Source organism: Photinus pyralis, unplaced genomic scaffold (assembly GCF_008802855.1).
Source record: "Photinus pyralis isolate 1611_PpyrPB1 unplaced genomic scaffold, Ppyr1.3 Ppyr1.4_LG3b, whole genome shotgun sequence".
In the NCBI taxonomy this organism is placed as follows: domain Eukaryota; kingdom Metazoa; phylum Arthropoda; class Insecta; order Coleoptera; family Lampyridae; genus Photinus; species Photinus pyralis.
Window position 1 is genome coordinate 24,492,537 of NW_022170510.1, and position 27,197 is coordinate 24,519,733.

The following is a 27,197-nucleotide window of genomic DNA, read 5'->3' on the forward strand; positions in this document are numbered from 1 at the left end:
AGTTGGAAAAAGCGCTAAAAATAATTCGTCGTTCTCAAACACATTTCATTGATTTATTTGGAGAAGATTGATTACATAGCGACATGTTGCACCGTCTACATACTCTGGGGCCAGTTGAGTATAATAAAACTGTTTGTATGTGCAGGATAAAAGAGGATGTTCCAGTAGTGGCAGCACTTAGTACGTGTGTAAAAAAACGGTAACGTAAATTTAACTACGGGATTGATTTTATTTACAATTAACTAACAATCCATTTAAAGTAGTCTTAAAATGGATTAATCTATAACAGTAATTACACTTACAATGTATAACAATAGGTCACACGAGCATAACACAAACGCATCAATGTTGGAACTAACCCCAAACACAACTCGATTTGCTTATATAGAGAGAGCAACAATTGTTCTAGAATGTTCTTACAACGCTTCCGAATGTTCTAGAATAAACACGTCGTTTTCCCCGAAAAGATTGTATCACAACCGCCTTCGTTCTTTGTCGGCGATGACTAATTTTTCATGGCGGCTCGGTGTCCATAGGATTTCTGGAATATTCTCTACAATACTAGCAACCAGCACATCTCTTCTTTATATATTATATTATATAAAATTCTTTTGTACGTGTGTTTGTGATCTCCTCCTAAATGACTGGACGGATTGTGATGAATTTTTAGCGCATTTTTTAAGAATTAAAAAAAGTGGTATCGTTTGCATTTTGTCTGTCCGTCCGGACCCACTTCTGTCGTTTTGAACTACTTCTAGGGGAATGGTCCTAGAGTCCTGGAATTTTTTGCAGTTTTGCAGGTGTGCAAGACGGCCATCAAATTTCGCTGTGTAAAAGCCCCCCCCCCCCACGAATTATTTCCTGAGATGCTGTTATTGAAAGTAAAACGTGCATAACTTTTACATACGACAATCAATTGGTCTCAGATTTTTCATACGCATGCCTTTAGTGGTGCCAAGTTAAACTTTAGAAAATGGGAGGGGGGGAGGGGTAAACACATGTTCTACCCTTCATCATGGTATTCTAATTAAAGGTCTCACCGAAATAAATTGGTTTGCACAAACTATAACTTTCCCGTGTGGCTCTTTTTCGAGATCAGTGAGCGACGGGGCCGAGGGGGGGGGGTAAAAATTAATTTTATCTCTCATTAGTCTCATTGTATTCTAATTAAAGGTCTCAACGAAAGGAACCGTTTTCTACCAACTACTGCCCTTCTTTCTGTCCTCTTATCAAAATACGGAGAGGAGGGGGAGTAGAACTAGATTTATCCTGCATGGTACTCTAATGAAAGGTCTCAACGAAAGGAATTAATTTCTACCAACCATAGCCCTTCTCCTCGACCTCTTATCGTGTTCCGGTATATTCCCTTATACCTCAAACCAGAGACTTGTTATAACTAGACCGCGCGTAACGTAGATTTTACTATAAACGCCTGTTGTCAAGATAGGATAGGCAACCAACTGTTCATTGCGGGGCAGACGTACGTTCTGCAGCTTGCTTTAGCCATGTTTATTCTAAATTTTAGTAGCAAAAAAAGATAACATATAGCTGTTAACTGTTTTAATCGAATTTATTGGTATTTTATTTGAACTAAATTGGTATATAACTGCTTTACTCTAGTCCTATTTTGATTTACATGTGTATTTTGGTGGTGAACACGTATGGGAAAATATACTCTTAAAACTAAAGATGTAAGTACTAAGATATGATTATTTATTTTATTATTTTGATTCAATATATGCCTATCCAAAAACCCAAATGGGCTGTAACTGTTATTTATTTTTCTTAGACTGCTGATAACCATTTTGTTTACAACGCGGTGTGGTGTGGATTGAATGAAAAACCTGAACACATTTTCAGCAATTTGGCAAATTTTTAATGCATCGCTTGATACGTGCAACAATCCTCCACGATTTTTTCTAGTTAAAAGCTTTGAATGACTCTCTGATGCGAATATCGCATCTGCACATATGGAACATTTAACAGACTTAGCTATTTTTCTTATAACAAAACCTGAAATATACTTAGTACCAGTAAGTACTTAGTTACGTCTATACCTAATAGGCAAATAGGTATTGTCGTTGTCTTGCTGGTAAAGGATGTCGAATAATAGTTCTACGTTATGTTAAGTGAATGGGAAAGTCGAAAACGCTCGGTATTGCATTATTGTTTAACACCTTCGTAGGTACCTTTCTAAAATCGGCTTCATTCTCTGCAAATGCACTATGGTGGGAGCAAATTTTTCTCTTCGAATGGCTCTGATCCATTGGCCCTTTAAACTTTTATCCGTTGAAAATCAGCATACATGTTGATAGGCACAAGCTAACCTAAGTTTATTGGTTTATTCTCAACAGAAATTTATCTGTTCACTAATTCGAGCTAATCACGAGAATGATTAATGAACGGAACATCTAAAATAACAGCTTATTTCATTATATTGCATATCATCTCAGCGATTTTTGCCCCGCGGTGCATTGTGTGTTGCATACTGTGTCGACAACACCTTAGATACGTTAAGCGCAGTCTAGTTATTGCAAGTCTCTGCCTCAAACGGATTGTCGGAAGAGCAAGAGAGAAGGTACTCACAAAGGGCGATTGAGACGTCTGCAAGAAATATATCCATTGGATTTAAACAAAATGGGCACAATTTATACTTGTTTTATAGTTCTTGTTACAAAGAACGTATGAATGTCCGGTTTTCTGTGTAAGTAAATATTCCTTAAACGTGAGGCCACTATGCAGATGCAAAAAAATGTGCACATACGCAACACAATTTTTTTGTTTAAGATAGGTACTTAAATGAAATTTTGTATGTAAGCTTAAAATAATTAGAGCAAAGAGTGCCATAAAAAACAATGTTTGTGATGCGATACTGTGATTTACAACTTTCATTAAAGATTTGCCTGCTTGGCTTATGTAGTTAACAGGGGCGGTTAGATAGTACAGGTATTTAGAAGGCTAAATGGGTACCTTTTTACAAGCTATGCTAATCCGGTGAGTGGTGAGACCGAAGTGTTGTAAAATGATGGATGCGTGGAGATCTCGAGGATCGTTCGGTATTCAGTTGCATCGGATTTTTTTGTGTAAAATGAGTAGGTGTGTTAATTAATGAATTTGAAGAAGCAACACAAACACATTTTGGTAATGTGAAAATGCAAGTGTTTGGATACGTAAAAATTGCACGTCTTGAAAATGTGAATGCGATACGAGTTACTGCGTTCTTATAAAGGTGAACAAAAAAGAGAGATTCCTTTTTTACAGCATTAGAGTTATTGAAATTAATAAAAATAAATAAACTACATGCACAAACGCTAAAAGCCCTATATGAATTTCAAATATGTCTGGCGTAGTCGTTTTCTTCTGTATCAGGAACTGAAGTCAATCGTAAATCAACGCCATACTGCACTATCCAGACGTATTCCTCCACCTTGTCACGAAAGGCGCGAATATATTAAGAATGAAGCTTACAATGGTTATTACTTTTATATATTTTATTATAATTTTTATAAAATAGCAAGTTTTATTATTTTTCATATTAATCTTTTATCATCGTGACCAAGAGATCAAAAACAGAAAACTGGGACTTGAGTTTCCGAACACTGTATGTATACAGGTGTTACTTTGTTGATCCTATAATTCAAAACATAAACCCCTGATACCCAATTTTAAGTGGACAAACAAATTTAGAGTAGATTAAAAAATAAGCCGGACATATGATGAAGTACCTATGTTACCTAGTCCTTTTTACCGTATTATTCGAAGTAAAACCGTACATTGAATTCTGACGAATATATTTTGGATGACACAAGCTCTTTAAATAATCTTTATTACATTAATAATACAGTCGCACTAGTTTCTAATTTAATAATCAACTCATTACATACACGTCGTTCGACCAATTTTAAGCGTTCGGAAGGCTCCGCGCACGATTCCGGTGCCCACAGAAATACAAAACTACCCAACAATTATAAATGCAGTTTTGAAGAATTCGCTTTTACTTTCCAGTAACTTTTCAATCAATACCTACATATTTTACAATGCAAATCGATATAAAAGTACTTACAATCATCTCACTCTTACATCATTTCTGCAGGACGAAATAATTATGCACGGCATTAGACAAAAAAATAAAATTGAAAAAAGATAATGTGAAATAAAAAACTGTGGAAGAAATAAACAATGATTGGCACACATACAGCAATGATTCGATTATTCTACATACTTAATGGTGTTACCTCATTTCATTCTAGAGTGTTTAATTATTACAGTTAACCAGTGATGTACAAAATATAATTGGTTTAATTAAATTTGAACCGATACTTATTTAAAAAAATGTGAACTTTTTTAAACAGGGAATTTCCTAATTACAATAGGAAATGATACAAAGTTCTAATGAATTAAAAAATTCTCAATCGCGAAGGTTGCTATATCAATGCAACAAAATCGTCCATGAACTACGGCCTGTAATTATATTATTTTGGATACACATTTATAACTTTTTTGAATATCAGCTGTAGTGCGCAGTATCTTTTCCGCGCGTGGCTACGGGAATTTTGCTTTTACCATTTTTAACATTGAAATACTCTGGAATCAGGATGAGTAAAAATTGAAATAACACATGGCAACCTATAAATAGATACGCAACTGCAAAACATGATCTCATTATCACGGACTTGAAACCATATACGATGCACATGCAAATTTGAAATTGCTAAATATCGTGCAAAATAATCAACCGAAAGGTTATCGACTATCGTGCATATGCATACTTACACACAATGTAATAGAAATTATTTCTTGCCAGCGTCGTATCGAATGGGCTATTTATTGGGGGTGTCTGCGCTTATTTGCAGATTTTAGAATGTACACATGGTCCTAACTCGGCATACACCTTATGATAAAATTGTGTTGCTTATCTTCATCACATACAAACACCTAAACCGTTCTTAAATACTTGAATAACAAATAAAATTCCTCAAAATGAGTGCTGATTAAAATCGAATAGCTCAATATCGAAATCTATTTAAGTAATAATTGTGTTTATACGTCATTATGCTTCTGTATCATTTGTTTTTGCATTAATTCATTCGTTAAACTTTAACACCCGTATTTATAAACATTAAGGTATTATGAAAAGATAAGGAAACTGTCTACAATTACAATACATATTTACTTAATAATTTGTACCTGCGCGATAAGGATAATGTAACGTCATTCGAATACTTGGTAATTTTCAATAGCAGAACCCCACTTGGAAATGGAAATATATTATTTTGCCATCAATAATGCACAATACAACTAAAAAAAGCTCTAACATAGACAGAAAGTAGATAACGAACAAGACTAAGTTTACTAAAGCTACAGATTTGGTCATAAACTATCACAGAATCACCCGGTCCTAGTAGCAATGTTCCAACTTGCATAATTAATAAATATATTTTCATGGTCTACACTTCTACAGGATGCACGGCCTTGCCTCTTGCAAGTCGTAAATCTGTCACCTTTTTTTTACTGCTGTTTCACTTGTTTGCAAATATATTTGGTAGATACATTCATTTGCCTTTTTCATAAATTATGTAAAAGTTTAATTCATGGCCATTTTTTATTTTGTATTAATATCCCTATATGAAAAAACAGGCATACCTACAGCCAGCCCCCTGATTGGCTACTTATTATGGTAGCGTCTTAAAAAAATTGACCTTGACCATAAAAATTATGTAACCTCAGAAGTACGTATATATTACCTATATATAAATTTAAAGTAGAATTAATCGTCTTTTGAACGCAGCCCCAATGGACGAGATCCAGATCCTCGCCCACGCATCTTATATCACCTTTACAAACATACATGTTAATGACATTGATTTGTGTTCATGAACTTGCGCAATCTAGATAACGGGTACCCAACCAAATTCGCAATACGCTATTAAACAAATTAAGTTTACATTGAAAAGGCAAGTCAAGCGGCATTTTTATTTTTTAAAGCTTTTTCTTTGTCAAGTCTCAAATGTCAAAAATGTAGCTCTATTGTTATGTATGTCATAGTCTTAGTGAAATCCATCATTTCACAAAAAGCCTGCGTTTCGACGGACTTCCCCTCGGACTTCCCTAAAAGACTGCGACATATACTGCGATCAAAGAAGAGTTGTTGTCGAGCAGGGCCGGACTGGCCCAGGCCGCTAGGACGCCCGAGCGGCCGGGGCCCTCGTGGAACCGCGAAGCGGAGCCTCCGTTGCGGGGCCCCATTTAGAAGATTTGATCAATTTGCCAATACGTTATTGGAATTATATCGCCTTCTCCTTTAATTTAATGTTCAATACTGTTCAGCAAGTTGTTTGAAATACAATTTTAAAAAATCTGCAAATCCCTTGTCTTCTTTTGGGGGGGTTCATGAGTTTGGGGGCCTTTTGGTTATGGAGCGCCCGGGCCCTTACCCACCCAGTCCGGCCCTGCTGTCGAGTCACCTTTGGAATTTTTGATTACATGGGAAATCGTATTTAACTTGAACTTCCAAAGGCGACTTGACGCTAATCCTTTTTTGATCGCCCGGTATATGTATGTACACGTAACTCTGTTTTGCAGAAATCAAATTTCACAAAACTTGTAAAGACCTATATAAGCCTAAACTAGAACCGCCCACCAGCAAGTAAAGAATATTAACCTCAACCGTACTACCTACAATAATGCCTAGAACACTCGCTTCTGGTGGGCGTGATTGTGAAAAAAGTTTATTAACTTAAAGTAATATGTACGTATGCTAATTAAAATTCTTGGAAAAATACTTGATTGTTTTCCAAACCAAAAGTTCGCACAGTTACGAGATTTTTCAAATAAGTATTAGGTACGGTTATTTAAATTGAAGCCAACAAACCCTTGTTCCTGTTTAATTAATCTTAACCGCGAAATTTCATCTTCCATCGTGAGGCGAAAATCGCACCACATGACCTTTCTAAGGTCGCAGACCATGCTCACAAGCTACCTTTGGTATTGTGCCATTCAGCCATTGATTTCAAGCGTAATTATCTCGGTAATTATAGGTCGTATTTTTACCAAAAAGACAAAAACCTGCACGCTAAACCAGTAGTCCATTGTTTACCGCATCATTTTCCTGTGTATACAGTACACTGGGGAAATTTACAAATACGTTCATATACTTTAATTTACACAATACAACGAAAGATTCGCTGGTGGAATCTTTTTAAATAAACTGAAGAAAATTCTTGATGGGGTGGACTAAATTATCAGTCGTTTATAATGTTAATGTATAAAATAAAACGTGCATAACGAAAGCCCAAGCTGAAGTATGAATTAAAATATGTTAACGTTACGTGTTAGAGGAAAAATTACTCCCCAGCGCCTAATGCTAATACACTCTGTAGACTAATATGCAAAATCCCAGGCAAAATTTAATCATACATCTGGCCGCATGATTAATGTCGGATGATCTACTAGAACTCATCTCGTGATTCTTCTAGTCTCTACGAAATAGAGCTTTTCAATAAATAGTAGTTTGAATGTTAAAGGAAATGGGAAAATACAAAATGAATTTTTTTCCTGTTCTCGATCTGGCATTATTACATTGTAGCACGGTCGGCACGAATTAATTCATATGAATTAAGTCAGTGATTTAATTAGCTAATTAATTCAAATGACTTTTTTTAAAAAGTAAAAGAATTAAATCAAACGTTTTCTAATGGGAACAAATTGCATTACCTAAAACACAATTAACTGCTCTGCACTATGCAAGTGCGTTGGGGTCGGGGAGTCAAAACGTGTACATCGAAAAACTCAGTTTTTGACAATTTTCTTGAAATTTTTCTATCGGAAGGATATTTTTTCTCAAGTGTTTTCGTATATGGGTAAAAGACATGAGTTTCGTTCAAGCTGCGAAAAGACAACGGTGTCGCATTAAGTGACGATTGTACCGTACTCGACCGTGATCGGTAGGTGAAGGAAAAGTCGCGGATACTGTCGATACGGTACTTACTTGATAGTGCTCAATGGCTTTGTTAATTCCAATCTAGAATTAATTCTAGCACGTCTCCTTTGATAGTATCCTAATTTTCATAGACGCGAATTTCGCATGTTTGGTACGAAATGCGAATATTTCCAATACTAGTATGTATAGGCGTGTTTTTATCTAGTTGCAAAAAGCTCATAATTTTAATTAAGTGACACCATTATGAAAATTATCGGAGATCTATCACTTTTTTTAACCAAAGGTTACTGGGTTGTAAACTAATTTCTAGATGTCAGCAGAATAAAGACTATAAAGTTCCAGATGGTATACTCCATTTAACGACGTCAATATGGCAGCGTCTACTTGTTGTATAGGCAATCCATGATTTAGGTAAAATGATCTATGATTGCTTACTTTGTGAATACGTTTACTTCTAACGAGATTAATTGTTAGATTCACGGTATCATAAAAAACCGACCCCTAGCGTGATACCTAAAACAAACACTCAGGGTTGTAGGTACTCAATATGATAACGTCGTACGCATACGTGCTTGTCCGTAAGGATTTTGACCATTCAGGGGCATTTTGCAGTGTTTTACGAAATGAGCTCAAATTTCTAAAATAGCTTTTAAACAATTTGTAAAAAATTGGCAGAGACCAGCGAACAACACTAAACTTAGTTCATTACTTCATGTAAATCAAGGTAATATCGTAGAGTAAAAAATGTTTACCCTATGGTAAGACTTAGAGAGCGGATTTCTTCAATTTTATAAGCGGAACGAAATGTTTTTTGGATCTATAATTTTTATAAATAATGCAAAATTTTGAGGTAGACCTTTAGTCGTACGTTAGTGCTTATTTTAATAAAAATTAAAAAAAAATAATTTAGTAGAACAAAAGGCATACATCAAATTGTCGCATTTACTATTTAATTTTATAAATAGATGAGGATTGCATTAATTAAAATAAGAATGCTGATCTTCCAACATCAATTACAATATAAATGGAGTGATTTAATACACTTACTATACTGGCGTTCGCTGATTTTACAAAAACTCGCATAATAGTTACTTCGTAATATGCGTGTTGAAGTTAATTTTTTGAAATTCTAAAATACCCAAGGTTAAGGATAAAGGTTAATTGTTACCTACGCAAAAAAATGTAATATGAATAAAAATTTTTGGAGAATTATTATCGCTTATTTTGATTTTTGAGTGTTTTTTTAAAGTATTTTTAATGTGCCTTTTGAAGAGCCTATTTCGAAAAAATAAATGCTTTTTTATCAGCTCACCAGCCTGAGTAACTAAATCGATTAAATTCTTTGAATAAATATTTTACTCAAATTTAGACATTTTCCTAGCAAAATTATCTACTTCTCACTGAATCCGAGGAAATAGCGTCCCGTTTATCAAAACAAAATGTAAATCTACACTACAGTAAAAATGTATACCTACAAACAGCAGAAATAGCAGAATGGTAATATTACCACTATTGTTACAATAAATTTGCAAAAACGCAATGAAAATGTGAAAAATTCTCATTCATATCCCATTCGAGTGTAAAAAAACTACACAACAAAAAAAACTGTAGCCTAGAGCTGTTTGGGGTACAATTTTGTAAAGATAGTCCTATCACACTTAAAAATGTTATTGTAGTAAAAATATTGGATAACATTTTCTAAACTTCGAAAAATTTAGATGCATCAGCATACTATTTATGTGACAACTGTAATCTTCATTACGATTGATTAATGAATTACGCAATACTATGCCGTAAAGATGTCATAATCCCCCAAACAAGAATAGGTACAAATAAATTGACCCTAATCAGTTAGACTTGTTGCTAACAGAACACATTCGATATTGCACGTTACGATAAAATATTCATGTGATAACGCAAATATTTCGGTTCGGTTCCTATACGTAAAAATGTATTACTAAAAAATGTGCACTTACAATCTTACTCTTAGGGCATTGCTCTTCGGCGTAAATGGATGAAAGTGTAAGTCTTATTTTATCAAATGCTAATGAATAGCGTAACATCATACTAATTTGGACGACACTATGTTAAATAACATCACTAGCACAATAAACTAAATTATAAAAAAAATGTCCCGTTATTAGCATTAGTTAACAACAGTAACTTGCAGTCATCCACCATGTGTGTATAACCTCCTCTCTAGTTACTTTCAGTTTCTAAATAAAACCTGACTATGGTACATTCTAGTTCTCTTTCGAGGTAAACCACTTGCTCTCTTCAGATTACCCCACTCTTATTAAATAACGGCGAAACTAATAAAGTATCCTTGCAAGTTATGTATGGAATTCACTTACGATTTTTAACCATTGACAGTTTTACTTTACAGAACATCACAATCAAAAAGTCGTCAACGTGCTCCCATAAATAAATAAAAATAGAATGCAACCCGCTCTTGTAAAGTGGCTAAAATAAATTCCGAGAATGGATGACGAAAAACCTTGTTAATTTCTGTCACCTATCACGCGGGTTGATAGCATTAGTTAAAAATATCCAAGCCAGAAATAAAGCTTATTCGTGTAGGTGGTTACAGTATGCCCTTACATGTGATTACGTCGGAGACGCTACATGATTTTCGTGCAACCCCCGCCTAGCCGGCGCCAGTCTGATGATAATAGACGTCGACTACCGTCAGTATGTTACAGGGAGGATTTAACAATCGATTATTAAAATAATTACTATCCGGCTAAAACGTGAACTTCGGCCCAAATAAATATTTGTCATGGAAAAAATTAGTAAATAACCGATGAATAGGGACAAGGACAAGGACACAATGTCAGGTAATTAAATAAACGTGTATAGGATTGGTTTATATAGTAATAATAGTGTGCGGTGCGAGTCAATGTATTTTGAAATGAATGGCCACAAATCGTCTGGTAATTTCCCCACCTAAGAGAGGCTACTCATTTTTTTCATTATTTACGCTTTTCGCAAACAATTGAAATAATCAAAGTGCGTCACTATTACGCTTTAGCGACAAACAAAGCATCGGCGATCACCTCACTTTGTGCAACACTTTTGCATAAACGTCCATTAGGTCATACTACTTTTACTGTAGTTTTAATTTTACACTTCGTCGAATTAAAGTAATTAAAGTATGTAAGTATAAAGCATGGCAAATTTTATAATGTAGTTTTGTGAAAGAAACAATCGGGCGAATTTAATTTATAAAAAACTTGTTGCAATAATTCACGGTTACGTAAAAATGCTACGTTGTGATAATTTTCTTTATTCCCATAATGGTTTAACTACCTACATAAAAAATGCGGGAAATACAATGTTGGTCAACACTATACAAATCACGATGGGTAAAACTGTGTGCATACGTAATCTTTGCAAGAATTACGAACTGCGCATATAAAATACAAGATCGTTTCGTGCTTACCAGAGTATTTTGTAAACCGTATAATTTACCTGAGCGTGTTGTGGTCTCGTGAATGATATATGATCTAAATACACCAGAAGAGGGGTTATTTTGAGGGAGGCGAGTTCAATGTGATACCTCTACATTTTGTTATTAGGTAGTAAAGAACGCGAAAAGCTAAAAGAAAGGTGGTGTCTTTAAGTAGTAACATCGCACACAGCAGTAATAGTTAATTTTGATTGATTGATCTATTGTGGAAGGTATCAAAATCTTGTACATTACTTGTTTCTAACTATGTATACACATTCCTACGATAATATCGCCGGTTATTTCGGCCATCCATTTTAAACAAATCATAACGGAGAACATAATTTTTTATTTGATGTTTCTGTTGTTTTTGTGGCATTAATCAATATTCAGTAAAACTCGGCAACAAAGGATTTTGCACACAAATTACTTTTATTTACAGTTTATACTCAAAAAGATCGCTCGAGCGAAAGTTGCAGTCTATATTTTTTGAGATGTCGAATCGAGTCCATCAAATTTCCGACAAAATTTCTGTTTTCCTGCCTGATGAACCGTTCCGGCCGAGGTTCCGGCGCGATTATTAATAAGATAATTAGTGAGACATAAGCGAAGAATATATAAAATATGTACATAGACATCTCAACACATTAACCAATCCTTGCATTTCCGTTTTCTGGATAAAGAAACCATTGAATACCTATAGCGGCCACCCTCCAATGCACTTAGCACCCCCACCGACGAATTTTGTTAAATGTACTACTCTGCCAAAAAAGTACGCGAATTGGACAATGAAACGAAAAATATGTATTAATTCATCCAAGTTTATGGTATCGCCTTCAAATGGAGACCCCTTCCGAAATAATACCACTACGCCAACGAACACCCCAGTTATCAAAACATTTTTTGATCGAATTTTTTTTTGGAATGGACTTCAGTACTCGCCGCTAATTCTCTTTTATGTTCTTTATCGAATGAAAACTGGTGCCTCGAGTTGGTAATTTAAGTATTGGAAAAAGAAACAAGATACGAAGAATCGCATACGATTTTCAGTAAGGGAATTTTTTGCCACTCGGAAACCTGACTTTTGATCCGTCAGCCGGATCATATTCAATAGCACTGACTGAATTTTAAGACAGATCCTTTGTTCGATATTTTTTATCCATTTTAAAAATCGCAAAACACGTTTGAGGTTAAGTAACAAATCGACCACTGTAAACAAACTAAATGACGCTCAAATTCCGCGTGAGTACAGGAGGACAGTTGTGTCAACTTACCTACAAAAAAAAGTTTCGACAACCCCTGTACGCGAGCTTTTTAAGTGATAGATAAATAGATTCCGGGTACTTTCTTAACAAAATGTAATAGCACAGCTAGGTTATTGCTAATGTATTGTTTCGTCAATTTGGGAGTATTTTTTAATGAAACTGGGGGTGTTAGCTTAAAATTAAGCTGGAACCTCCAACAAATGGGTTTTTGGCCATGTCAAGATTTCATCAAATCGACCTTTTCGAACATGTTAAGAAACTTTTAAAGAATCATTTGTTTCTGTCTGTATGTATGTGCGGTCATTGACAAAAGTAATGATCGTCTAAACAAGTTATAAATAGAGCAATTAATTCCACACTCCCCATTTAGGAAGCATAATTAATACAAAGAGCAGTTTGGCATTTAAACCATAAATGTAATGATACAGTCTACTCTTGCGCATGTCTGGCACCCCCATACAGTTAACATTTAATTAACAAGTTACAAAAGGGGCAATTAATTTCAAACTTGCAATTTAGTAAGCAATTAATATGGAATTATAGAGAGTAGTTTACTATTAGAACCATAGCAGCAATAAATTTATTTAAGGCAGTTTACTTTTGTAAATAGGTTACATCGCAAACCGTTTAAATTCCACACTACAGCAATAAATTAGCACTAACTGAGCACTTTATGATGTGCTATGCTATTACATTGAACAAAATACGATGGTGGGAGTCGAGGTGGGAGTGCTAAGTTAACCGAGATCCAATGCTCCGATAGTCAAAGATCCTAAGAATAAAATACGGAATTTTCCTTTTGTAATAGCATGTTTACATAAACCTAGGATATAATGGCGAAAATAGTTCGCTTGTAGGTATTAGAGATGGAATAATAGTACACTTACACTGAGTAGCAAATTAGTTTTGAAATTGGAAAAGTAGGACAACCTAAATTCGACAATTTTTTTTCTAGCTGCTCGACCCCGAACCCTTCGGAGAAAAAACCGTAATATTGGAGTTTGAATTATATACAGGGAGTCTATAAAAGAACTCCGGGGTTTAAAAAATTAATATTTTTTAAACTATAAAAGATAGCAAAATTCAATTCCTTTGAAACAAGCAGCTCAAAGAGTTTTACTCATACGAATTGGGAATGTTTCTCTCAACAGTTGGCAGCGCTGCGGAGCGTTGACCGTGAAATGACGTAACGGCTGCGGCAGGCAGTCAGTGTCGTCTGGACTAACTAACTAACGGAGCTCACATTGAACTTTACTAAGTTGTTAAAAAATCTTGAAAATGTAAGCTTTCTAATCATGTATAAAACATGTATGTACGTTTTTTACTGTATTAAAATATTTTGTCTTAAAACCCCGGAGTTCTTTTATAGATACCCTGTATGTAATTTAATTTTTAATCGGGAGGCCAGATACGAACAGTTCAGCTTCCGATTTTTAGTGCACTTTCACTTTAAAAAAATAAAAAGTGCACTTTTTCGCTTTGATCTTGTCTATTCGAGTCACAAAGGTTCCGGAACTACACCACTTACAGACTTGGTATTGGTGTGGAGTCATTCGATCAGAAATTAAAAATTATTTCATGTTTGTACTCTCGTTAAAGCATGAAATGTCCATAATGGCATTAAAATCGAAAAAAAACACTCTTCGCCTCTTGCTCACAAGCAGCTTAACAATTTTTTTTTTATTTTTGTGCATTACACAATTATCCCGGGAGAAATACAATCTGACTTCATGTCTGTACCAGTTTAACTTTATCTCTTAGTCAAAGCGGTAAAAGCTTCTCCACCGGTGGATCGCTAGAAGAATAGAATAGATTTTTGGTTGGAATACCAACCCTGAATTCCAAACGAAGCAGATCGAGACGGTTTCATCCGCGTGAAGTTAGCTTTGCAGCAATAAATTAAATGTATATTGAGTCTGAAATTAGCAATAACTATTCGTGAGTGTAATAAAACAATGATAAGACACAATTTAAAACAAAACTAAAGGGATCGCTTAATATTACCCTACCCCACCCCTCTCCAACGGCTATAAAATATAAACCAACCAAATTTCGTCAATATACGTTTTTTCTTACTACTCAATTCCTCTTAGAGGTACACTATTTAATAAGGAATTTGCAACACCAAAAACGTCATATCCCTCGTCATATCCCAAAGCCGAGCCCAAAGCCTACCCAAAGAAGTATTCACCAAATATGAGAAAAAATATTACTTATGTTAGCGCCTATACCGCATGCTTCTAGTCTTGGGTCACACACCCTGCACACAGGGCCCTAAAATAAAATCCAGAGTTCAAATTTGGGGTAATAACCTCTATAACGGAACATGAAGGTATACTCAAACTTGATACCAACAACTTCCTCCTCAAAGCCGAATATCTGGCCACCAAAAAAACCACATTGACTGATAGTAGGCCACAAAATACGGTTGAATACAAATTTTGCATTTAAGATACGAGAAAAATCACATTCACGCAATCATATAGTGATATTGGCCCGGCTTTGCACTAGGTGTACGAGTATTAACTTGGCATAACGAACCTCATTTCCTTGCCAAAATTGTTGGTATTGTTGGTTGGCATCAGGAAGTATAAAGGCACGTGAAAATTATCGACTATTTTTTCGTATTATTTGAAGACTTGAGTTCAGAGTTGGTGATAATTGCTGATTTTTGCATAAAAGAATATTGTTAAATTTATGTATCTAGACCTCAGTAGAAATTAGACGTGTAGAGAACCCCACATATTTCCCTTGCTCTCCAGGAGGATCATTGTACTTTACATGTTACCGCTTCAAATCCAGGGGAAAGAATGGCACAGCCCACATTCCGAACCCAATAAAATTTAGTATCTGAGGATTTTCAACATACACATAAACTAATCATAATTAATGATTTGTTGAAAAGTCAAAAATGAATGTAACTTATACTGTGCGATCAAAAATGAGTTGCTGTCAAGTTACCTTTGGAACTTTTGTTTACATGGGAAATCGTATTTAACTTGAACTTCCAAAGGCGACTCGACAGCAACTCATTTTTGATCGCCCGTTACATGTGCATGTATATACAGGGAGATTCACATAGCCCGTTCGTTAGAAGTTTTTAAATAGGTATGCAGTTGAAATAGAACCTTGTAATTTGATTTACAGCCATAATCGATTATTGCGAATTGAAGTAAAATAATTTCAAGATTGCGCCGGTTCCGTAAATACCGGAAGCCATCTTGGTTTTTTTTAAATAGACATACCACTTTCTTAAGTTTTGAAAAAATGTCCAGAGCTGCTGCGATTTTTCACTACTATTTCTGATGCCAGAAATGAATGCGAATTTAAATTTTAGAGCCAATTTTCTGTATGTAGTGGAAATGTACAATTTGTGAAAATTGAACGAATTGATTTGAACACTTTTTGACATTTGATTCGAACGACATTGGAAATAAATCGAATGCTACCAAAGCCTCTGAATCGTAGCAGCCCTAAAAAATTTTTCAAGACTTTCGAGGGTCAGTCAAAAAATGCCTTAGATTTTAACCGAAAAAAAAATGGTTTTAATTTATAGCCGCCGCCGATTTTTACCACCCGCGCATTAGTAAAGATGATATTGCATTGGGGTAAAAAAATGCCCTCCCCCCTCCTTTTGTGACGGAAATTAACGTTTTGAAGCATCAGGAATGCGAATCAAATAAAATCTCGATGCTGTAGGTCTATCATTACTCTTATTTCGGGCTAAACGGCTGAACCGATTGGAACCAAATTTGGAACATATATTCTTAGACATAAAAGGAAGAGCTGAAAAGCTTTTGGGCAGAATCGCGCATGCGCAGGTGTGTGGGTGGTTCGTCGCAGAAAAAAGGCACTAGCTTATCTTGAACGGTTTGAGCGATATGAATTTTTGATTGGACCCTTTGTAAATGTGACATATTCCAAAAACGAGCTCAAAGACTATGACGAATAGGTTAAATTTTAATTGTTTTGAAGTTAGAATAAAAGAGTGGTTTAAAAACAATAGAACATGGTAGTTTCCGGTATTTACGGAAGCTGCGTCATCTTGAAATTATTTTATTTCAATTCGCAATGGTCGATTACGGCTGTGAATGAAATTTCAAGTTTCTACTTCAACTGAAAGTTTAAAAACTTTTAATCAACGTGAATCATCCTGTATACAATGCGTCCAAGATAAGAATGTACAGTATGAGGAAATCGGAAACCATAAAAGATACACAGTGGGTTAAGCTAGAAAAAAGTTATTTTTGGGCTTAGTAAAATGATGTTTTAACAATTCGGAAATTCCCTGGGAAATTCCGATGAGTTCCAAAGATAAACAAAATTAACTCTATTCGTTTTTATTTTGTTCTGTCTCTGTTTGAAAAGATATCAAAAAAACAAATAGCACTTCCCCATAGGAACTTTTTAAGCTCTACAGATTTCCACTCCGACGTTTCGTCTTTGATAAACTTCATATTTTTATATGGGCCGGAAAAAAGTAGACTGTATTGAGGAGCATTTTTATTACGAATACAACGATGTATGGTACAATATGAGTCTTGATTAGGCCATTTAAAGGAATCAGGAATTATTTTGACGTTTATATATTTTTATTACACCAAAAGGTTAAAAATGGGTTATTATTTAAGTCATGAATGTTATTAAATTTTTAACATTTTGCTCTCGATGTTGTATTTTCTCATACTCATCGATTGTTCCTGTAAATGACATACCTAATAGAGAATAATGTTCATCATCGTATACGTAATAACAAATGCTACTCAATACAATATGCCCTTTTTATAAGTTTATATAAGTTGGTGATGCATATTTATTTTTTTATATCTTTTCAAACAGGCTCAGAAAAAAAACAAACGAGTGTGAGTTTCAGATTTATCCATGCTATTCAAGTGTTCACTCTTATCTTGGACACACTGTATATAAAAATCTATCTCTTGAAGATCACTCATTGAAGTGTTGTAGATCGCCGACTTTAAATGAGGCCGTAGGACGAAAATCATTAGGAAAAATCTATGCAGTGGCGCCGAGTAGTGGAAGGGGAGGTTCGATCCCATTTATATTTAAATCACGAAATCTGAAAAGATATTAGGCGATTCTACAGTCGTATAAAAAACCGATGTTATCTGTTAAATTTGAATAACCTAATGGAATAGAAAAGGTTAAAATATAATGCGTGCGATTAAAGTTCGTTTAGAATTAGATGACAGTAACATATTTCTACAGAAAATGAAGTATAGTTGTAGCAACTTGTTCTAGTGACTTATTGCTATGTGAGGATGACTATTGATTATGAATGCTTTTCCAATTCGAATGTAATGTACGATAATGTAGGCAATTGTTCTAGACCTTGGCCTTTAACTAGCAAGGACAAAATCGTTTTATTAATGTGGATAGTTAAAAAAATTACACGCGCTTCGAGTAAATTCGGTAGTTCACCGTATACGTTATTTTTGGGAAAAGTGTAATTTAGGAGATTTCTGTAAAAAGAAACGCTCAATTTGCAGATGATCAATTGAAGGCAGAAATGCATGACCTACATCTTCGAGTAAGTCCCTAATTTCTATCGATTATGTGACACTTGCTCAATTAACAAACACTTCAATTAATTACTACTAGACAAAGCGATTATTGCAATTGAGGATTCGACACAGCAGCTTGACACCAGATGGTTCCTTAGTCGAGCATCGCTAGTTAAAAGCAATCCACTACATAAGTACTTAAATTATAGTATGCAAGCAATGGTTAAAAGATCGACAATTTATTACACATAGATCACCTACATTATTAACTTGCGACATAGGATTGTACCGAATTAACACGACCTACATTTTGTTGAAATTGTTTTTGTATTAGAATAATTGCACAATGAGCATCGCTTCGTAATAAATACATACCAATTCATAAGTCAAATCGAAATCATTGGTAATCTTTCAAAAAATTATCAAGAGTTTCGCACGAGTGCTTATTAAATAACAGTGCATCTTCCTAACAACAAATAGAGATAAGAAAATGCATAGATAAACTGTTCCAATTCTAAAATATGTAAATGATTGCAATTTCAGGTTCCTTCCTGGTATATGTTAAGGGCGAAACTAAAAATACTACCTAGTAATTAAAAGCAGTTGCATTCAACTCTCCAAGGTAGGTAATCTAAAAATATAAATTTGAGTTCAATCGAAGTCCATTGTGTAATGAAATTAGATTTAGACACCGGCATATTTTTTAATGGAAATTTTTACAAACGACGGTCGTTCGTCAAACATTTTGATACCAATATAATAATGGGTTTAAGTTAAACCGGTGTAATCTAAGATATTTCTAAATAACTCATTAAATATGAATTTTGATAAGTCCAATCGCCTAAAAATAATTTAGGTTGTTACTCGCGCTGTGGTATCTACATGTTTATGATAAAATGCTTTTCTATACATAGAAATTTCTTATCTACACAACTTTGTATTTTTTTGAATCGTTTATTTCCCCAATGTGCGCCTTCGCTCAGTTGCCAAGGGAATAAACTTCCACTTTTACTTGCTATCGATAACAACTTAATACTTTAAATACGTATTACCATCGATTATGGTTGATTTAGATAAAATTATAATTCTCTAATACATGTGTGCAAATCCGACCGGTTAACCAAAATGTACCTATTTATAATATAACTTGTTCTCCCAACGTCTAACTACTTAGAGCTATATTTAAAAAGGTATGCACAACTGTAATATGGCTTCATTATTATAACCCAAGTCAACCTTGATGGTGAACTGAAATATGTAGTATGCATCATAGCGTGCAGCTACAATATGCAAAAATTGGCGTCGCCGGGTTTGTTGAATCCAAAACGCTTCGATTATACTATAGCGAATCTGTAGGAAGTAATTCATAACACTGATTATTGTTCCAAAATGTTGTACATGTGAGGAATTGTATTTCAAAGTCCTTGACATTTTATTTTTATACACGCTGTCGCGGATCAAGTATACAGGATTTATTTCTAAATTAGGACATACAAAAGGAACTTAATAGACTGTTCGAAAAAGACAGAGAAAACGTGTCTCGTTACATTCTTACATGCGCGGCCAATGTTTTTTACACAGAAATATATTTACTGCAAATTTTAATAAACAAAATTTGAAACGCCAGCACAAATTATGTTATTATGTAACATGTGCATGCCATCCCATTTAATTTTTATATCGCAAGACAATTATATCACAAAATGCCTAACAACAGTATGACATTTAGCAATTCCGAATTAAAAATACATTTTGCGTGAGACAAGTTCACTCTTGGCAAACTTCCATCGTTCTAACTATACATAAGAACGTGCACGCGTTTAATCACGTGTTTAATTTTAAGACATTCCGATAATGTACCTACCCCACACACGTTATTTCTATGATTGTGATTAGGCTGAAGAGTTTGGACCGAGCCTTGGATCACGTTTTAAATCTTACAAATTGCCCGATGCGTGGACAATAACTACCTACTAAAGCTAAACTAAAACATCATGAACGTGTGCACTTTTTATTCTTGGAGAATCACAAATAAGATGAACTGTTCACTGACGTCCATCCGTGTGTGTGTCAACTTTTAAGGTCTCCTTAGGAGCCTAGAGGCTGAAACTTGATATATTATGGGAACAAGTAAGCATCCTGCCTAGGATCAAAATAATTTCCAGATCCTTCGATACTCGGTTGTACCTGTGTTATCCATATCTTTTGCTAGGTTCAACATTTACTTTAAGAAAATTTCTTTGCCTCCATTAGAAAATTATAACGTTTCGTGGCAATAATAATACAAATATAATATGTATACTAGTACGAAATGTATCGCTTTCAACGCTTGTTAACTACTATACTAATAGTAAATGTGGTGAGTACTCGGGTGCGTATCTAATAACTATAGGGTAATGAAGCACATATTTGTCACTACAAATTAACGGCCATAGACTTGTGGGTATTTAAAAAACAAATAAGCGAACAATTTTTATTTCCAGAACCAATTAGAAATTGTACTTACTTTTAGGATACTACTATTTTTGCTCGTGATGTCTTGCTAATATGTTATCAAGTTACAGGCAGCAGTAATAAAAAAAAATGACCATCATGAAATTGATTTCCACAACTAATTAGCGGGAAGTTAAGCGAAGATTCACTGGCTTTATGAAAAATTACACCCTAATCGAAATAGCAAGCGATTAAAGAAAGAACAGTTGTTGCTTTTCCACCATGCCTCCCTGTAAACTATTTCCAAACAATCTCTGGTCGGAAGCATTTTATCTCAGAGCAAACATTTACGCAAATCTCTAAAGCCAGTTCTAGTTGTACGTTTGGGTTACAAAGGCATCACTCACGGACTATTTGTAATATTTTTCATTTTCACAACAGTTATGGATTAATATTTGATTATACCCTTTTCGATTACGTGAACATGTACCGATTTTTGGTTCTCATTTATTTATGGAATAAAACAGTTGGTAAAATGATAGAATTGTTATAATTATATTTTAAGTTAAAGAGTTAATTTTCCATTAAATCAGTGCATCGAATTACGAATGCAACGTTGCAAGAATGTTGGGCTGTTTGTGCGAAATTCACGAGATTAGCAAAGAATTTACATCGGCCAGAATCTAAAAGATTACATTTTTGCACAATCCTCAATTTAGGCTAGGTATGTCAAAAATCCAAACATATGATGTGTGTTATTTCTAGCTACAAATCTATGAAATAAGCACTTATTTGAATGGGTAATTGTGTTTTTATAGCGAACGATAAAATTTATGTTCTACGAACCTAATTAGAGTATAGGTACAACTACTCTATTATAGTAGTTAAGCGAAACGGTTGAATTAATGACATCTACATAGCTAATTGTCATTGACCGACAAGCTACATTTTAGAAATATTGATTTTCAGTTTTAATCATCATTTCGACATGTTTCGTCGGCTAAACAATACGAAGACAAATGAATTAGGTAGCTGTAGGTAATCTGTTTGAAACAATTATCGCTGCAAATATTATCGTTTGTAACTATGCGGGCAGATGCAGGTAATCTCTAATGTTTAAAAGGTCAAAATTACATATACGGTTTAACCCACGGTTCAACAACTTATAAGAAATAACATTTTACAGACATGATTAGATCGCGATTAAAGACTAAAAATGGAAGGGCGAACCGTATAACAATTGCCCAATCAATACATGTTTGCGTTCTCATTAATCTTGGTACTGTGGACGATTGTTGTTATCTCATCTTGTAAGACTTTATGCGACTTACCTACCTGTATCTAATCAGTAATCACTAATCAAAAGTTCTAAAAATAAAACAATTGAAAAATTCATTAAATGCATATTTTATAATTGTTTCTTGAGTCTTCCAGTTAAGCTATGCCTACTTACTGCAAATACAGGCTACACGTAACGAAAAATTGCCTGAAATGAATTTCCTCCATATTTGTACATATAACTATAGGTACCTCAAACCACACAACGGCTGCTCAGCTCATCTCATGTACAGTAAGACCATTATTTTACTGATATGCAAAAAAAACCCTTGCAGTTAATACTACAGTAATTGCAGTAATGAGTGAACGTTATTGTTTTACTTCTCTATTTCGCATCACCTGATTAGGTTTTAGTTTTGTTCAGTAAGGTTGTTGAATACCAATAGAACGAAATAATTATATTATTACGATCAAATGTGAAAAATATCGCTTTCAAACCTCGTTTAAACAAAAAATAGACTCATCCCTACAACTATGGCAGAAATTATGGTATGATAAAATTATTATGAGTGATATTATCAGTAAACTGAATTGAATGCCCTAATTAGTTTCATTTCTCCGGTTTGAACAAAAATGACCTTAAATTTCTAAATTTAAATAGTACACCGAATGCCCCAATTAGTTTCATTTCTCCGGTTTGAATAAAAATGACCTTAAATTTCTAAACTTAAATAGTACACCTGTACACCCTGTATATTTTATATTTTTAGATTCTACAGGCTCGGTATGATGTTTTCGGTAACATACGAGATCACCATGAAGGGACCTCGGAAGGGACCAAAACCATTCTGCCATTTGCTTAATTCATCAAAAAAAAATTTTCGTGGACAAAAAAGGAAGAGTGGAAAAATGTTCTTGCCATGTAAAGTTGGCCCCGATTGGCCCCATCCAAACGGTTGGTAGTGGCGTGTAATGACTATCTCAAAGCAAAATCGATATGGGATATATAAAAAGTTTAAAGAATTAAAAAAGACTATAAATTCTACATTTATTTACTAATTTTAGTATTTTGCAACTTTTTTTATTAGGTAGGTATATTGACATATATTCCAACAACACCAGTAGTAGATTTTTTTTAGAATTTTCTGGAACTTGTTAGAATTTTCAAGAATTGTCTAGAATTTTCAAGAATTTATTGAATTCTTTGGAATTGCTTTTAGAATTTAGTGTACACATTTGAGATGATTTACCCCTCAGACGTCATTAACACATAATTAATCACTAATTCCCTACACTTACAAGATAAATTGTAGAAGACTAAATCTCCTACCGAAGATTCGGTGAAGTACTTTATCTGTAACTACCGCAAGAATTTTATTTATCCAATATAAATTACTACAAATTAAGTAAAAAGTTTATACTGTTTATTAAGTAGCACGAGCGAGAAAACTAGTGTTGATAGCAGCTAGTTTATCAAACACATCAAAAAGTCAAGTCTAAACGCACACTCCCTCTATAGTTCTGGGTTTGCTGTGCGTTGGTTTATTGTTATCTGTAACGGACAGGGACGTAGCCAGAGGGGGGGCAAGAGTGGGCTCTCTTGGGACCCACTTGCTTAAAATAACACAATGTAGCATGCTCATAAATAATCAAAATTCTTTAAAAATTAACGAAACAATAGATAAAAACTTCAACCATTTTAAGTGGCGATATTAATTAAGAAGATGTTTTAGGTTGAAAAATAGATTTAACAGTTTTCTATTATTAAATAACGCCAGCACTTTTTCGAAAACGACATTTTTCGGATTTTTGGCCAGAATTTCGCTATTTGTAGGAAGAAACTTTGAAGGGGAAAATTAATCAGCATGAAAATGTGCGTAACTTAACTTTGCCCATTTAAGCGACTTTGCATGTCGTACGAGATCCCCATGGTGACAATGAAAAAAACTCACCCTGTATTATCATTTTATTATCTTTTTTACCACCTGCAATACGTAGCACAGGCATAAGAGAGATTCGAGGAGAGATCTTTTTAAGTCGATACGATACACGCATTTCTTGGGCATCGAGCAATCGAGTTTGGTCTTTTTCCCAAAATGGTGCTTAAATAAGGATTTAAATCGATATTGGGCAATAAAGTTATGGATACTAAAATTAATTCTTGATATTTGTCCATCTGGGACCATAAGCTTTCTTATAGCGAAAACCAGAAATCGATACGAGTTCTTCTTCCCTAGAAAATTGGTCCATAAATAACGATTTTGACATTTTTGTGAACAAATGGACCACTTCTTGGGCATTACCTACGCAATTGAATTTCCCAAGGGAATCGATAATCGCATAAATAACGATTTTGACATCCTTTGGATAAAGATATTTTGGTCGCCAAAAATAAACATGTATCATTTCTTGGTCATCGAGCAATTGAGTTTGATCGTTTTTGGTGCATAAATAATAATTTTGACCAATTTAGAGCTATAACACGTGATGAATGCCAAGGTTAATTTTTGTTAGTCGATACGAGGTCTAGGGACTGAGCTATAGTACGGAACGACACGCAGACGGACGGAAATGTGAAGTCATAAACGCTCCACTTTCGTGGATTGCGCTAAAAACGAATTCCTTCAGTAGTCTCCAGCAAATTATTAATATTTCGCCTGCCCGCTCTGTAGATTTATTTGCTCGCTCTTAGTAACTAATCTGGCTACGGCCCTGGTAACGGAAGTTCGAAAGTGAACTCAATACCTACATGAGAAAGTGAATATTAATAAATTAAATTAATCTTAACAAGTTGTTCGCGCAAAAGAGGTAAGGTTCAGACCCTGAAGTAGTGAAGTAATTGCCGTAACTAAAGCTCATTTTGAAGTTCCGAATCCTCCGATACGGATGACACTGGAACATCGTTGGGAAATTTTTCATTTCGACCACGTAGGTAGTCTCATACGTATTTAACAAATTACCCACGCCAAAACCGAAGAATCTGCATCACGCTAGGGCCACCCCTACCTTAGCATAACAGGTGCATGGCATATTTCTGTTTAGGTAATTTTCCGCTTTACAGTATTGATAATGAACTTAATTAACTTATACACTCATCATGCGATGTTTACAAAATGGATTTTTAACCAACTACCATGAATTTCGCGTCGACATTTGTGAAAAAAATTGTCGGTCGATTACACAGCAGGACCTACGGGTTATTCGAATAACATAGGAAATATTCCACGAAGTAGGTATAGCATTAATTATACAAAACGATGCAGATGTTAAGATAATTGGTACAGTTATAAGCAATTAAAGAAAAACAATAGTCCATTACGAACTCATTCCAAAATGCTAAACGTGTGTTTTTTGGTACGAACTCATACTACGGATAAAATTCTAAATTATGCAAATCAATTTAAACTCTTATGTGTTTAATGTTTAAATATTCCGTCGTATAATCTGCAATAACCTTAACCTTAACGTAAATTATGCTAATTCTAATTTTACTGCTTGTAAACTAATATGCCACTATAATAATGATGCAAAGTTTTGGACCTGTAGAAGAGCTAACGTTTTCGCAATTTCAAGCAAAATACGTTTAAAAATGCATTTAAGGATATACATTCAGATCATTAGTAAGCAAACCAAATGCGTATTCAAACGACCAATTTAAGTTGCTCGTTAGCGAGACAAAAAAACCGTAAAAATTCTAGCCCAGCCGTACCTATCCTTAATAAAACCAAAGGCAAAATCTCCCGTCGTCGTTAGTACCACGCTTAGAGTCCTACTAACAATTTCTAAAAATATATAATATATGAATAAGCAAATTGATGGCGCAATGCCAGACACTCTTCCTTTCATGCCGCATTATTTGTGGGTGACCGGCGAAAATATGTAAGTAGGTTAAAAAATTCCCCCGATAAAAGTGGTAATACCTATACGTTCTTGCTTTCATGCCCTGTTAATTTATCTCAGTACGAATACTATTCTGAACATGGAAGGTCGTTGGTCCCTTTCGATGTATAGCCTTGGCTTGTCAGCAATAAGGTCGGTAGGTTTTATGAATTGAACATTAAATATATAGATATTTCTCAAGACCTATTAAAAAATTCTTTAATCGGTGTCATAATCGCGGTACCTACGTAGAAAGTGCCATAAAAAAATAAAAATTACTAACGAACATCAATGCACTCGTATGCAATAGGTGATAGCAACTCATAATGGGGATTATTAAAAAGCACTTATACTTTTTAATGCAATTTATAGTGCAGCAACGCACAGGTTCATGTTACATGGCAATAAAAGCGAGAATTACCGTATGGTTACCGCCTGAAATCATTGGCCCTTTCAGTGAAAATAAATTGCACAATAAATCAAAAAGCTCCGGTTCTTCCCGTAAGGCGTAATAGATACCTGCAGAATAATTCGCGAGATATTTGATAAAGGTAATAAACAACCAAAAGCGATAAGTCTAAATTTAGATCATGGGGGTGACTGTGTTTGTGGTGCAATAAGTGAAATAATCCTACCTGCAAGGCGTGCAGCGTTTCTTCCTTATCATTTTCACCTTCCAAATCAGATACTTGCACGTAATCCGCGTCGCCGTCGAAGAAATCGGTATGGTCCGAACGACCACTAAAATCGGAAACGACACTGCTTCCGCAACTGTTTCCAGAATCTTCCATGTTCGTGTCCATATCCTTAAATTCAGGTGTACCCATTTTCACTGAATTTTATAAGACGCGTACGTTACAATGCAATATGTATACCGAATCAAGCAACTTTTAACGTTCGCGTTAACTGATAGAGCTTTTCTATCGAATTAACGATTGTGACACTCTTGCCTGGTGTGAAAGTGAAATAAGCACACAACCAACGACCACACAACGAACTATCACACGCCGAACTGGCTGCAACAGAGCGAGGCAACTGGTAGAATTGTTATGTCAGGCTACGAGCGCACGCGCTCCTCCTATTCCAGTGTGTTCCTTCACCGCGTTGCTACCTTCAACAATCTGGAAAGTAACAAATTATCGCATCGTATTCATTTTTCAAAATTAAGATTTAAATAGCAAATGGGAAATATACGAGCCTAAGCCATGTCTCCGGAGATGCCTATAATCAACTAATTTTCTCCTTTCTCCCTTCTCCAAATTACCACATTTATAGAAACGTTCAAAATCGCACATTCGCACGTAACGTTTTAAGTAGGTAAATAATACGCGTATCTCTTCCAGTCCAGTTCAACAGTTGGCCATAATCAATAAAATGCGGGAATGGAGAATTTTGAAGAACGATAGTAATATCCATTTTTATCACCCTGCTGT

General features: G+C 34.7%; 1 protein-coding gene across 2 annotated transcripts in view; it reads right to left on the reverse strand.

The window, feature by feature from the left end:
* LOC116166583 (terminal nucleotidyltransferase 5C) overlaps window positions 1–26,820 on the reverse strand; it is a 35,263-nt gene extending 8,443 nt beyond the window's left edge. Inside the window, exon 1 of one of the 2 annotated variants that reach the window (XM_031481577.1) lies at window positions 26,400–26,820. In XM_031481577.1, coding sequence (XP_031337437.1) covers window positions 26,400–26,591 — 192 coding nt within the window. In that variant the 5' untranslated portion in view covers window positions 26,592–26,820. Of the gene's footprint in view, window positions 1–9,915; window positions 10,173–26,399 lie in introns of those variants that run through there. The other variant, XM_031481578.1, reaches the window with a different exon arrangement.
* Window positions 26,821–27,197: the final 377 nt, after the last annotated feature.